The sequence below is a fragment of the Austrofundulus limnaeus genome, unplaced genomic scaffold, assembly GCF_001266775.1.
Source record: "Austrofundulus limnaeus strain Quisiro unplaced genomic scaffold, Austrofundulus_limnaeus-1.0 Scaffold365, whole genome shotgun sequence".
In the NCBI taxonomy this organism is placed as follows: Eukaryota; Metazoa; Chordata; class Actinopteri; order Cyprinodontiformes; family Rivulidae; genus Austrofundulus; species Austrofundulus limnaeus.
Window position 1 is genome coordinate 454041 of NW_013952767.1, and position 15218 is coordinate 469258.

Consider the following 15218-nt stretch of genomic DNA (forward strand, 5'->3'; position numbering starts at 1 on the left):
TTCTTGGCACTCTTTGGGCCCCTTGGGACCAATTGAGCATCGTTGCAACGCCACAGCCTACCTGAGTATTGTTGCTGACTAAGTGATTATTAATTCAGTAACAACAAGGAAAAATGAAAACATGGATCCATATCATTGTCATATTTGGGACGGCTGTGGCAGACTGGCTATAGAAATCTTGTGTGTCCCATCAGTGTATGAAAGTGATTTAAAGCACTGATTAGTCTCCATAGAATGATTTTGTAGAGTGCTGTTTGAATGTGTGTGTAAATAGATAAATATGGACACAGGTTGTATTGTAAAGCGCGCTTTGAGTATCCTGGTTGGATAGGAAAGTGCTATATAAGTACAGTCTATTCAACATTTATCATCATATGCCCCATGTGGATCAATTTCATATTTTCATATGGACATACAGTATGAAATTGCATCTTATCTATCAAAGATTTGTGAATTAAATTGAATCAAAGTCATATCATAGACTCTGTGATATGGAAAAGCATCATATTGTCATCCATGCAAATAAGTATAAAGCTGGTGATTTACACCCATACTACTGTATAATGTAGGATAGTTCCCATATGAATTCAGAGCAAGCTCTACCATTTATAACTCAATGACAGCCTAAAAAATCCACTTGTCCCCTGAGTYCTTTCTTATTATTTAATATTCTCTGTTAATTTTGCAGAGATTGCCCATAGGGTTTGCATTCCAGCTTCAATTATGAAAGTTTTTTTTTCTCCCTTCCATTAAACAAATTGAGCTCATTATTGCGTGAAGTACTTCTGGATGGAACACCACAGGATGTCTGTCAGGCCTCAAGACAGACAGAGACAGAAACAAACTGTTAGTTTTTACGTCAAGAAAGCACAAAATCTCAGAACATCCTGCTCCTGAACGTGTCCCTTAAATTACCACACATTTGAGTAAATAAACATTTTCTGTGTGACACACGAGTAAAGTATTTATCTGCAAATCATTGAAACGTACTTTATTTACAGAATTTCAACAGTATAAAGACATACAAGAACATCACGGACCCATCCTCTGCAACATTTCTCATCTCGCCGTTGCCTCCTAATCTTGTAACCCCCCCTACTGGCCAAGGATTTAACATTTGCTATAAAACAAATAAAAGTCACTACTTTGTGCTTCTCCAAACTAACTCATCCCTCCACAGCTTTAGTAGGAATATTTATTTTGCTAAAGCAGTGTTTCCCAAAGTTGGGGTTGAGACCAACAGAGGAGTCTCGAAACATCAAAGTGGGGTCTAGAATAGATTTTCATAATTAATTACATTTTAAAATGACTACTAACAACACTTTCTTGCCTTAGTTGTTGGAAACAAGTGAAGTTAGTGTACATCAAACAGATGAATGCCCTTGTTTATCTCAACCAAACCAAACCTAGACTGGGAGCACAGGTCCCTGCTGCTATTTTATGTGTCAAAAGCTGAAAAGTTTAGGAACCAATGTTCTAAAGTATGCACAAGAAAACAAGAATCTGTGAATAAGAACACGATTTAATGATTTAATTTTCCGGCACCATCTCATTAGGATTCCGACCTATTTGATCTTCCCAGTAATTAGCCGCTGAAGCAATGAGTGGCCTCTAGTAATACCTAATAACAGAGTACTAGCTGTTTAATTCTAGCTTATGTCACCCTCCCTTAGTCAATTAGCTCCTTTTTAAAAGGTTTTTTTAACCGCACAGCTTTTGTTATTAGGGAACATTCAGTTTAATCTTATAAAGGCAGGTTTATTGAATTCAGACTGCTTGTCTTTGGTGTAGAAGCAGGTTCCTATGCAGTGAAGCACCTTTTCTGTGGAACAAAGGTGTTTTGGAGTTCAGCTAATTTCTTGTGTCAGTGGAGAGGTAAATTTTGCAGTTAGAATTTTTATAATGACTACAAAGGACTTGATAAGTTTTTGTAATAAATTGAAAGAACTTGAATTGTACACTGCCTGGCCAAAAAAAAAAAGCTGCCACCTGGATTTAACTAAGCAAATAGGTAGGAGCCTCCTATTGGATTATTACTGCATGGATCTTTCAGCTGGAAACAAGTTATTTAACCCCAATGGGTTCTTCTCATTTCTTAAACAACCATGTGGAAAGACACATCCCATGGTTGTGGAAAAGATGTCAGTCTGTTTGAGAAGGGTCAAATCATTGGCAGCAAGCAGAGGAAACATTTAAGGTGTTTGCAGGAATTACTAAAATTGGGTTAAGAACTGTTCAACGCATTATTGAAAGCTGAAGGATAGTGGAGACCCATCGTCTTCAACGATCCACAAGCCTGTGGGGGCAGTGCTGTGRTCTGGGGTTGCTGCAGTTGGTCAAGTTTAGGAAGCTTATCGAAACAATGYCACAGCGAATGTGTGCCGTAATCAAAGTTAAAGGCGGTCCAATGAAATAGTAGAGTGTAGGACCGTTTTTGTTTTTTGTTTTTTTTGGTGGCGACATTTTTATTTTTGGCCAGGCAGTGTATGTTAGGGACACATGTGATTGTACATGTGAATAATAAGACTTTTTTTGTATCTGCACTTAGGAAGGTTTAGACATCTGGATTAGTGCTTGACTCTCTCAGGAACAGGAGTGCATGCTGACTGAAAAGATGTCATCATTCATCGATGGCTGCCAATGCCAAGCTTCACACATAAAGTCATTATCCCTAAATACAGCCTCTGTTACTGCACACACACACACACACACACACACACACACACACACACACACACACACACACACACACACAAACATATGTGCTCCCACCCTGTAGCAGACCACTGGGCAGGTTTTACATCATCAGTAACCTCCTTGTTTGATTCATGAGGTCATTATTCTCTGCTGNCACACACACACACACACACACACACACACACACACACACACACACACACACACACAAATCCCAACATATGTGCTCCCACCCTGTAGCAGACCACTGGGCAGGTTTTACATCATCAGTAACCTCCTTGTTTGATTCATGAGGTCATTATTCTCTGCTGGTCAGAATTTCATCTCCACCCCAAGGATGCTGACATGATTAAGTTTCACAAAATGATGAGATGACAACACAAGACACTTCAAATTGATGAGAATGGTGCACTGTTTTTCCCCTCAGAGTAATTTTATACACACATGGAAGTTGAAAAAAAATGGTCAATGCCAAGGCTCCGTCCTGTGAAGCTGATTTGGCACATTGTGTTATTATGAAAACTGAGGCTCTCAGAAAAAAACAACACAAGCACAAGACAACTATGCAGCTAAAACTTAAAATGCCTTGTTTTACTCAAAGCCACTACACCTTACTCCATATAAAATTATCTAAATGTACATGTTTGTCAAGCAGAGGCAAATAGTAAGTTTTTTGAGGATTTTGTAATTTTACCAAATGTTTTTTTATTCTAACTTAAACTTTTTGTTACATTCAGATTTGACTTTAAGATCTTTAAAATTTAAGAACCTGTTACATGCTACAATAGAGGTGTTTGTGTTGACTTAATTTAACTAAATTATGTTAACTGGTTCCACTAAACAGTGTGGTGTAAATGTAAAGCAATTACTTAACTTGATTTAGTGAAACCAGTTGGCATAGCTTGTTTAAATAAATTCAACACTTCATTTCTTAAAGTGTTTGTACAAGCAGTGCAGCACTGGCTTTCCCCAGGGCTGTGTGCTGAGCCCACTTCTATTGGCCATCTACCCATGACTGCACCCCCCTCTCACTCCACACCATCATCACATATACAGATGACACTATTTTGGTGGGACTTATAAACTGGTGGAGACGAGTCACCATACAGAAACTCAACACCCTAAAAACCTAAATACATTATTATTACTTTTACAAACTTATACAGCGTATTTCTCAGTAAGGCTATTATTAGTATTATATAAGCACATGTTTTTTGTTGCTGTGGTTTTTCTGTTTTGTATTGTTTTCTCAACGGATTTAGAACTATATAAACCCAAGCACACTGGTGAAAGAAAGTTCATCTGTACCCATTGTGACAAGAGATTCACCAGGCCAAGCCATCTGAAGATTCACCTTCGTGTCCACACTGGGGAGAAGCCTTACGCCTGTACCCAGTGTGAGATGAGATTCACCCAGTCAGAAAGTTTGAAAAGACATCAGCGTGTCCACTCTGGATAAAAGCCCTTCTTTTGGTAGAAATTCTGGCAGACTGAAACATTTGTTTTACTGTGGACTTGAATGGCCATCAGAAATGTGAAATAAAGCATCTAAAAATGTTGGAGCTGAATGAAACATTTTTGTCTCGACAAAGAAAAATTTTGTGAAAAAAGTCACTCAGTATATTAAAAATATGAATTCACATTTGACTTAAAATTTACAACAAAACACACATTTACACACACAACATGTAAATGTAGGACTTTTATTTCGATAATTCAGCAGTTTCACATGTGACATGTTGAAAAGGTGCACTAATCAGTTGTAAAGTATCATGATTATTTGTAGTAAAAAAGTTGTAAGGTTAATTGTGAGATTGTGCAAAGTCATATTTTCAAGACCAATGCTGGTCAACAAAGTATCATTCTTTTTTTAAAACTTATCCTTTTTGCTGGTTTGTGATATGCATTTCTTGAAGGGATGATAGGGCTTTATTTCAACTAGCAAATATTGAATGTGTGGCTAATGCCTGCTGCCTTGCATCAAGACTTTTAGACAGAAATCTTGTGGGATCTCCACTGTATTAGCACTCAGAATAAGTGTTGGAATGACTCATCTACTATCACATCAACTTAAGCTCACTGTTTGTCACAATGGAAGAGTTGTTGCCTTTTTAGTGTGTGATAAGTTTGTTCAACTATAACCACCTTAAACCAGGTTGACTCCAGAAGTTACTCTGTTGTATTTACAACCAATGATTACTTTCAGAGATCATCATTAAAAGACAGACATGGTTGACTCTAAATATRGTTGCAAAGGTGCTACAGACCATCCTAATAAAAAAGAGGATTTAGCATTTGTCAGCGATGGAAGCAAACCACACACAACAAAAGGTAATTGTTGCAAGGAGATTTTCCATAGAACAGAGGTCGGCAACCCGCAGCTCGGGAGCCACATCACATTTTCTAGCCTTGAAGTGTTTTACTAGTTACATTTTTATTTGTTTTATTAACTTTTTAGTTGTGCAGGTATCACATTGAATTGTAATTCAATGTAACTGCTCACATGTGCAATAATAATTGCATAATCACATGTGTGCTCAGATGTGCAATAAGGACAATGCAGAGAATTTATTTTCCCACTGAGGGACAAAAGATATTAAAATGAAATTATGTAACTAACATATTGTCGTATATGAGTGTTTTTATTTCATTTCTTTACATAAATGGCATATAGTTTAAAACTGAGTAACAATTGCTCATTAAAATCATGCCTTCTAATTTTGGAGGTTTTACTAAATACTGAAAGTAAAAGTAAAAGGTACCTGACAGTAACACATAATATTGCCCGTACATTTCTTATCAGTACAAGTCATTTTTACAAAGTCCTTTTCTGTTAACGTATTTTTACTTTTACTTAGTATATACCTGTATATACAGTATATTTAAGTACTTTACACACCGCTGTTCTCAGGACAACAACAAACATTCAGTAGTCATGACCAGGAAGTAATTTCAGTCTCACTCCCATTCTTGGTTTGGTTGCAGCCTCCAGAATGATTCAGCTTGTATGTTGTTGTTGCCTGGTGAAACAGAAAGTTGTAAAACTTTTAAAGTCTTCATGGGAGGTATTATACATATTCAAACCAAGAGTGGAAGCACAAGTAATGTTGATTGTGGAGGACAACAGGTCCAATAAAGTCATTAGAGTTCTTGTTAACGGCTTGAGAGTGCCCAGGCTAGAGTGGATTTTATTACCTTCCAGTAAATATTTAGATTTAGCAGCTCTGACTGGGCACATTCTGCTGCCCAGTTACCACTCTGTGTATTGACTGGAGCCCAGCCACAGTCCAGGAGAAAGTCACTGTTGATTTGCTGTAGATTTCCACTTGATTCACAGCCAGGGCGTCTATAGAAGCTTTGTCAATACAGTTCTCCTGATTAGAGGTGATGGACAAATGTAAAGCAATAATTTGTGCTGAAAAGACTATAGTAATAAATTGATATGTACAGTATTTSTTAGGATTTAAGAACCTAATATAAATCAAGTTTAAATACCATAGACACAATATTTGCTATTGACAATAAATAAAAGCTAACCTTTCTGTTGAATTTTCTGAAACACCAAATGAATTTCAACATGTTGCATGATGAAGTAATGCTCTGGGGCAAAAAAAGTTGTTTCTTTTTACTTTCTGTTAAAAAGTGTGTGGCAAGATCAGCTGTGATTTTTGGTGGAGTCAACATTCTCCCAGCAACCACTCCTTATCCCCTTATGAAAGAGAGCATTGGTGGTCACGCACATGACCCAGAGTGTTTTTTCATTTGGCGGCCGCGAGCGTGCCACACCCACTGTGTGATCTGAGCATGTCTTTGTGGACACACACGTGGATGCATTTCACGCACGAGTCCACAGCCAAGACTCACAAATGGTATTTTCATCTCCCCTGAACTTGTTTGGAAGGATTTTTGCATCATCAGTTTGTTTTGGTTCCTCCTAAGCTACAGCGTGTTTCATAAAAAGAAGTGAGTCTGATATTTGCTAGAAATAAAAAAAACCTTTAAATTTTTCAGGGTTGGTTAGGGAGGACCCACGGATGCAGACTAACACGAGACCTGATTTCACAAAAAAATTGAAAATTTTATTTACAAAATATAAAACGGACAGGGCATCAAACAACATAAAAAGGGAACGAAGTAACAAGGAGCACAAAGAATGAGAACCATGGCTTTAACTTAGAGAATTTAAAGTTGATAAGAGAAATATTGGTACCACTGTACAATCAATCATCAATCAATCAATCATCAATAGACATGTATAAATGTCATAAGGGAGCCTTATTGTAAATTGTAAAACAGTACACTACTGTATAAGACTCCCTAATGACATTTATACAGTTTTATTGGTCCTTAATAAAGAGTGTACCTACTGTCTTACACTTTACAATAAGACTCCCTTTGATWGTTGTGGATATGTATAATGCAGTATTACAGTACAATATCATATMTAAAATTGTGCTTACAAGGTAGTAACCTAGTCTGAAATGTTTAATATAGCACCTTTTAGGTGTAATATACATGAACAGATTTGACTCACTATTTGGCAAGTTTTGTCTTGAYAAATTTTGACAGTTTTGTCTTTCTCGTCCTTAAATAATGCATAATAATGGTTAATGGTTTATAAAGTGTTTATAGATGAATTAATAGCCTATCTATAAACTGTTTATAAGCCATCTGTAARGGGAGCCTTATTGTAAATTGGTACCGAAATTTTAGACACACCAGTGGAGATGTTTCCACATTCACTCCCACAGATCTTTAAAAAGTCTTGAAAGACATTAATTAGCATTAAAATATCTGGAATCAAAATTTCAGGGGTCTTAAAAATGTAAACCCATCGTAAGTAGAATTTTATTATTAAAATTAGTTTCAAATATTAAAATAATTGTGAACATTAATTTTTAAATAATTTGCCAAATTCCTCATAGTAACGTCACACAATCCTGATAGTGGGRCCAAAACAACTGATGTGGCTGCAGCTGCGACCCTCAGAGCAGATGCACGTTGTTAACACAGTCATTTTACCTTGGATCACTTGGGAAAGTATAAATTCAATGAAAATTGTTTGTCCAACCAAGATTTTTTCTGCATTGCTGGAACCCGTACTGTGGAACTTGTATAAGGCACGGGGTTTTTATTCAAGAAATGTTTCAAACTCGACACAGTGGTAAACGGAGTCATGTGCACCGTGTGAAACACAAAACCTTTTTAACTTTTCTTCAACTCTTTAACATTTTTCCTATTTTGAAACTTTTACACTGACCCAAACATTTGGGTAAAATAGTTGCTGTTTCTTTTTCCACTTGTGTTTATTTAATTAAACACAATTTAATTTCAGGTGGGTATTAGAAAAGTCTTAAACTGAACTTGCCTTAACCTGTAAGAACCCCGTCAGAGGTATCTATCCACAGATGTTCTGCTCATAAACATTCAGAGGAACCATCGTCTCCACCCTGACTTCCATTCAGTAACACAGGCATCCTCATTGCCCCCCACCCCAGGTCTTCATCTATCCTCCAGTTCCTTCAGATTACATAAAGAGCATGACATCTGCTGAGATGGAATGTCTGTCTGCTTCTGTGTTCACCATTAAGCCCCCCCGGCGCCCACAGCGGTTTGGCAAATAAAAGGGTGCTGAGCTGTTTTTGGGATTATGTCTTCTCTTTTTAAATCAAAACGTCTGAAGGATGGTCTGCATTGTAATCCTTGTGTCRTGTCGGCTCTCACAGGCTGTTTGTTTACAAAGTATGTTTCCTGTTTGGATTGTGCAGATCATGCAGCAAATGAGTGACCATCGCTACGACAAGCTGACGGTACCCGATGACCTCGCTGCCAACTGCGTCTACATGAACCTGCCCAACAAGGGCCACGTGCTTCTGCACTCCACAGCTGAGCAGTTTCCAGAGAGTGTAAAGGTATTATTCAGCYACAATCCAAGCCTTACTTTCACTCAAACACACAACTACTCACTCTGTCATCAGCAGTCCTGAGCTTACCTCTGTGGAAGGAAGGACCACCATCAAGACAACCAGAYTGGTTTGGTGGCTCAGATTTATGAAAACAAAACAAAAAGGACGTGTCTTGTCCAGACCTCTGAGAAAAACAAGTGGCAAGTGAGGAAGCCACGAGCTACATAGTTATTTTATATAGATAAAAACAGACATTGTCTAAAACACATATGGCAAATTTAAGGCCGTGACTTCCATTTGGCTCGCCAATTTTTTTATGTCTTAATTTAATATGAAAATAGTTTTTATATCAATGATAAACCTTAAATTTATGATCCAATGCATTAAAATAAACAAATTTAAGAGGTGAAGGATAATAATACTTGGCCCCCTGACCCGTTTAGTTGAACAGCTCTGTAATAATGTCTCAAAATRAGCTGCTTTAAAGCAGACCATAAACTACATATCCCAGAATGCATGTTGGTTATCCCAGGGAAATCCCTGCCGGAAAGTGGGAGAGGTTAGAATTTAAAGGGCCAATATCATGTGTTTCTCAGGCATATATTTAAGTATTATACCATAATAAAGTATCTATGTCACCTTTAGCTGTTATTAAAATGCTGTTTTTATGTTTAAATAGAAGATAAACTTATCTTTTCATCACTTCCTCTTCTAAACACCTTGAAATTGGCCTCTGTCTCTTTAAGAACCTCCTTCTGYTTCTGTTCCGTCCCTTTCGGGGGGTCGGGGGTGGGGGTCACACGTGTGCTATGATGCAGTTTACTTGGCATCTGAAAATACATTTCCTCAAAGGTATTTTTAATTTGAAAAGAGCTTCACTGAGTGAGAACTAATGTTGAGAGCTCAGCAGACAGTTAGGTTTCACTTTCACTTTGAGCCGAGAGCCTGCAGGAGTCATGGGCGGGGTGTGTGGGTAGGGGTGAGGGGGTGCGCTCTGCCATGAGGAAGTTCAGCTTAAAGACACGTCCCAGAGGCGTTTCTGGTCCCAAAAGGCATTTCTGGTCCCCACCTGTCTTTTTGCTCCTCAGCATGGCTTCCTAAAAACGCTGCAGGATTTCTCAAACATGCATGAATGAGTCAGAGCAAGACTTTGGCCATGTTTTTTTTTATGAGAGTATAACATTATAACATGATATAAAACTAAAAAAAGTTGATTTTACATGATATTGCCCCTTTAAGACTTACCGCAATTCAGCAGTGAGTAAAACTCCCTAACTTTTACTTTCAACAGTATTTATTTCACATTTAGTCAGTTAGTACTTTTCAGTGTTTATGAGAGGGCATTGTTAAAATGTGTTTCTATGCAAGAAATACCACTTAGAGCTCAGTTATTGGTTGTTAGCGGTGCTCAGTGGTAGCGTTGAGATGAGGAACKGGTCGTTTTCTGTTCAGTCKAAGTTAAACAYGAAACATCAAAGTTAACTACAGCTAGCCCTTTGAGGGCCACATGCCCCTAAGTGAAAATGAATTTGACACCCCTGGTCTAAAAGCATGCTACAACTGCTTTATATCGTTTTTCAAATTTAGTAAAATATTAAGTTTTAAAATGCTTTTGACCTATGACGTATATTTTGTCACTGGTTGACATGAATGATGTCTTACTGTCTCTATTCGTCTGCTAGAGCTTGGACAGGCTGAGCAGTAGCTTTGTTATTTTACTGTTTTGGGGTGACTCCAAAACAACAAGCATAAAGAGTTCTCACAAGATGAAATCTGGCAACATACAGACTGCAGAGACAGTGCTCAGACCTCAAAATGTACTCTGTGGTTAAAGCCACAATCCCTGCCAGCTATTTTTAGAAGGAAGAATTCACAAAATGATGTGCCTTTGGACCTAAATCCACAAAGAAGTCTGCTTTTTTTTTTTATCCCCCAGAAAGAATAACTGAGAGAATTTAAATTGAGCATGATAAAATCCATTTACTGTATGTACTATTGTGCTGGGGGAACTTTTGTAACAGGGTAGTCAGAGCTATTTTTAAGAAAAGTGTATTTATTTTTTTGAGTGTCACTTACAAACAAATGATTCCATAAGCCCGTTTTGGTTCTGAAMCTGCACGTAAGGAATTGTAATTTAAAGTGGAAAAAAATAATAACTCAAGACATGCCGTGAAACAGCAGGGACTGTTTTATCAGAGCAGACTGTCATGCCTCGCGCAGTGGGTCTGGTTCATGTTTCCCAGGGGAAATTCTTGCTGGTTCTTCCTGTGAGATGTAGAGATTTGTGGGCATAATCACTGAGACACTCTGCAAGACATCTACCCGCTTTTCAACTCCAAACACTGTCTGTCCTGACCTCCGGTCTATTTTTAGCTGCTCACCAAGTTGCATAAGGGTTCCATTAAAAACAAAGGCAGGRGGTCATGAGAGGGGATTGGCAGGGGTCGGATGGGGTGGACATGGGGCATGGTGATGGCTTTGGAGGGTTCGGTTTGGAAGGAGAGAAAAGAAAAATCCTGTGAAATATGACGGTCTTTACTGTGTGAGGCCGTGTCATCCTGACTCAACACATAAATCTTAAACACACTAATGGGAACAACTAAACTGATTTTTTAAAAACGGGCTTTTAGGATTCAAAGGTGCTATAAAGAGCTGAGGATTTACTGATGTGGTGTTTGGAGAGCTGTGTGAAAGTTCAGCTTTCCCTCAAGTTACCCTTCTCAGTATATATCCTATACCTCAGTCATGTTAAATTTGTTCATCATTTTTGTCTAAACCAGGGAGGGGTCTGCAWCCTGCAGCTCTGGGGCCAGATGTGGCTCCTTGGTCCCTCTGCAGTGGCTCTTGTAAAATGTGACTAGACATAACCGAATAATTWTTTGTTTTGTTTTTCTATACCCACAACAGAAATCAATTTGTATGCAAATAGGATGTGATCAATATTACTAATACATAAAGTAAAATGCTAGCTCATGCTAGCCTGGTGTTTACTTAAATATTCCAATTTCTTTCTAAGATCTTTCTCTCAAATCCATCAGAATTACCTTTAAAGAAATTGAAGACTACATCATAATAAGAATTAGGAAAAAAATGCCTGAATAATTCAGTTGTACTAGTTTTTATGAAATTCAGTATACAGTATTTTTCTTGTTTAAATGAATATGGGTTTTTTATTTGTCCTGATGTGTATAGTAAAAAAGTAAAATATAATGACAATATTTGTTTAGTTTTTTAATGTCTCCTCTACTGACCATAAAGGTTCCCGATAAGGCCTCGAAAAGGCCCACGRACCACCACTTGCTAATCACAGTTGTAGCTTGTTTTGCGGCTCAGGACAAATTTTATTAGTGAGACTTGGAGCACAAATGGCTCTTTTGATCGTAAAGGTTGCAGACCCCTGGTCTAGACCAAAAATTGTAAATAGTCGTTTTGTCAGAGTTTCTCAATCTTAATGACTTTAATGACTTTAAGTGCATCTTGACTTTTTCCTCAAAGTTTACACAAAAGCAACCAGAACAATTTACAACTTAACATCTGAAAAGCTAAATAAATAATTGTTGATTTTAGAAAAAGGAAGTCTATTCCACATCAAGGAACAGTTTCCATCTACAGACGCCTTGGGGTACTGTTGGAAAGCAAACTGGACTGGTTTATGCATTTGTAATGCCCTATAAAAAGAGTCTGAGTGGTCTGCACTTTCTAACGTGATGGTCTTTCAACCTGACCAAGCCCCTCCTGTACACCTTCTACCAGACAGCAGCGGCCATTCTTCCGTTCTTTGCTGTGGTTCGTAGGGGCGACGGGATTCAACAAGCTGATCAAGAAGGCCAGTTCTATTTTTGGTTTTGAACTGAACACAAGTGGTGGACCGTGGCAGTTTTGGATAACCTTCCTCATGCTCTTCGAATGCTTCATCTGAGCACCTTTAGCTTGGGCTTAGCCATCTTCGATGTAGGGACTTGTTGCAGGAAGTTCTGCCAGCTGCTATCAGGTTATTCAATTAGAAGCACTCGGAGAGTGCAAACCTCCGTCAAGACGAATTTCCCCCATCCTGTAAGAGTTAACGCGCAAAAGCAGAGATGGAAACACATTTGCTGAATAAGTTCTGACGTAGCGAACATTTGAGCAGGCAGTATGCACGGGATTTCTTCTTGGTGGAGTCCAATGTGAAAAAGAAGTCACACTGGTCACCCGATGGTATTCATCGTCAAACTGGTGTCGGATTAAGCTCCTAAGTTTTCATCAGTCACATTTCACCATGTAAAACGTCTGTTTTATCCCCTTATATGAGTTTGTAATGGTTTGACTCTCTTTATAAAGTGCTTCCTGCCCCCGTCTCCAAACTTTGAGGCCCGGCAGCTCTCTGTTTACAAGCCTAGTAGAGACAAACTGTTTTTATTGGTTATTTCGGAAATGTGGTGTGTTTGAGAAAATGGGGAAAAATAGGTTTTATGGTGCAGTCACGCACTTCCTGGTCACAAAACGTTCTGTAAATGTGCACATTATGGCAAGAATTATTCATCATTAAATCTGGTTTTAACATTATTTTTAAAAAGTTTGAAGTCCGTGCTGTCCAATCCAGCTCACTGTTTTTTTTACAGAAGCCCTGTGAAAGCATCACAGCTTTGCCGATCTCAGAGTGTTAAAAGAAAAAAAATTCCTGTATCCGCATCGTGATCCAGAATATCACCAAAATTTAAAGGTGTGTTCCTTGGCCCAGTACCCACGTGTGGTACAAAGGTCATCACAATCCATACACAAGTTTTTGAGTAATGTTGTCCACAGACAGAACGACAGACATACGCAAACAAAAACATTACCTCGCCCTTGGCGGAGGTAATGAGCATTAATTTATGAACAGATATACAGTATGAWAGTACATGTGTGGGTACTCGTGTGTTTTTGACCCTCTATTTGCTTTGAATTAGTGTTTTTGACCACTCTTTATTCTCTTCCATTGTTCCTGCTGATTTTTTTGTTTGCATGAAAATGAGAAGCTGCTTTAACGGCCTATTTTCTTGTACAGGAGTAATATTGTCTCTGTMTATCTGTCAGGTTTACTTTTGGCCACACAAAAAGACATGACAACAAATGTTATACCTCCCCCTTTTTTAAATGTTTGACTGTTTCACTTTTTCTTTGGCATTCGTAACAAGATTTTTCCTCAGTCCCAAAGCCATGGAAAGTACGGGCAGATGGAAAGTTCAGTTTGTAAGTGTCAAAAAGCTAAAAGTCAACATGCTTCTGTAGACATCTGGTGCACATTTTAAAACCTTCCTGCTAAGTTTGTCACCACTGACGTGCAGCTCACCGCCTAGCATGTCTGCAGAAAATTGGTTTCAGCACAGACGGCAGCTGAGAACCAAGATCACCACACGGATGGATAGCAGTGCATTATCTGACGAAGAATATTGTGAGAACTGTGTGGAAACATGTGTTAGCACCACAGTTTCCAGTTTTAGTGGACTGTTATATAAAGAGGAGTTCCATTGTTTTGGTCGTACTGGGAGAGCTTTGGCTCGTAGTCCCGTGTTATGAAATATGTCCTGAGCAGAGAAGAATCAGGAGTTGTGATGGTCTTAGACGTGCATCAACAGAAGCTCTGTTGGTTGTTTTGCATCAGTTTACATGAAGAGTTGGTCCCTGCGGCTGTGACTTCAGACCTGTTGCTATCACAGAAGAGTTAAGTGAGAGTTTAAAAAGAACAAAAAGAAAAAAAAAWGCCCTGATTTGGAAGTGCAGTAGGAAAAAGAGTAGTTTTCTTTTGGAAAACATCCACAGGCTGACACACTACTTTACAAGGGTCTTTTGAGGATGTTGTAATGGTTCTCACTCATTTTTGAAACTCTTTCTTATTTATATATTTCTACCCATTTGTTTATATTTTGCTAGGAGACAAGAAAATGTTCAGTGCTTGTTCTCTTGCTTCATATTTAGTTTCTGTCTGCAGGGATTCATTCCACTGATAAACTCCACTTTAAAGACTAAAGTTAACAAGATATRGTTCTGTCAGTTTAGGTACTTCTGAAAGAAAACTATGATATGTTTTTGAAAAGAAAATCCACAATRAAAACAATGTATTTTCCAGGCACATAGTTCAGTTCTATACCACAATAAAGTAATTGTGTTACCTAATGAAAATGCTGTTTATATCAAAATAAATGCAAACTTGCATCATAGTCTATCTAAACGCCTTGAAATTGGCCTCTGTCTCTTTAAGTTCAAGTTCAAGTTTATTTATATAGCGCCAAGTCACAACATATGTTGTCTCAGGGCACTGTACATAAAAAGACTAATCTAAAGAAGAAGCCAGCAGGCTGCATTGAATCACTTCATCACAGTCTCCCATCCTGAGCAAACGGTGGAGAGGAAAAACTCCCTGCTTATCAGGAAGAAAGCTCCAGCAGAACCAGGCTCAGGACAGGCGGACATCTGCTTCAACTGGCTGGTTGAGGGACAGGAAAGAGGCACAGGTAAACACAGAAGAACTGGTCCAGGACTGGTCCAGGTGCGCCTTCTTCTTGAAGAAAAAGAAAAAAACATGTTAGAAATAATAACAATAATGTAGAGAAGAGAGACTAAAGACAACAGCAGAGTGAGGAAATGTGCTCAGTT

At 38.3% G+C, this 15218-nt stretch overlaps 1 protein-coding gene across 1 annotated transcript in view; it reads left to right on the forward strand.

Moving 5' to 3' along the window:
* LOC106528250 (N(G),N(G)-dimethylarginine dimethylaminohydrolase 1) overlaps positions 1-8609 on the forward strand; it is a gene marked incomplete at its 3' end in the record, with an annotated part of 131245 nt that extends 122636 nt beyond the window's left edge. Inside the window, 1 exon segment of the mRNA XM_014023375.1 lies at positions 8466-8609. Within this exon segment, the coding sequence (XP_013878829.1) occupies positions 8466-8609 (144 nt within the window).
* Between the last annotated feature and the right edge of the window lie 6609 nt (positions 8610-15218).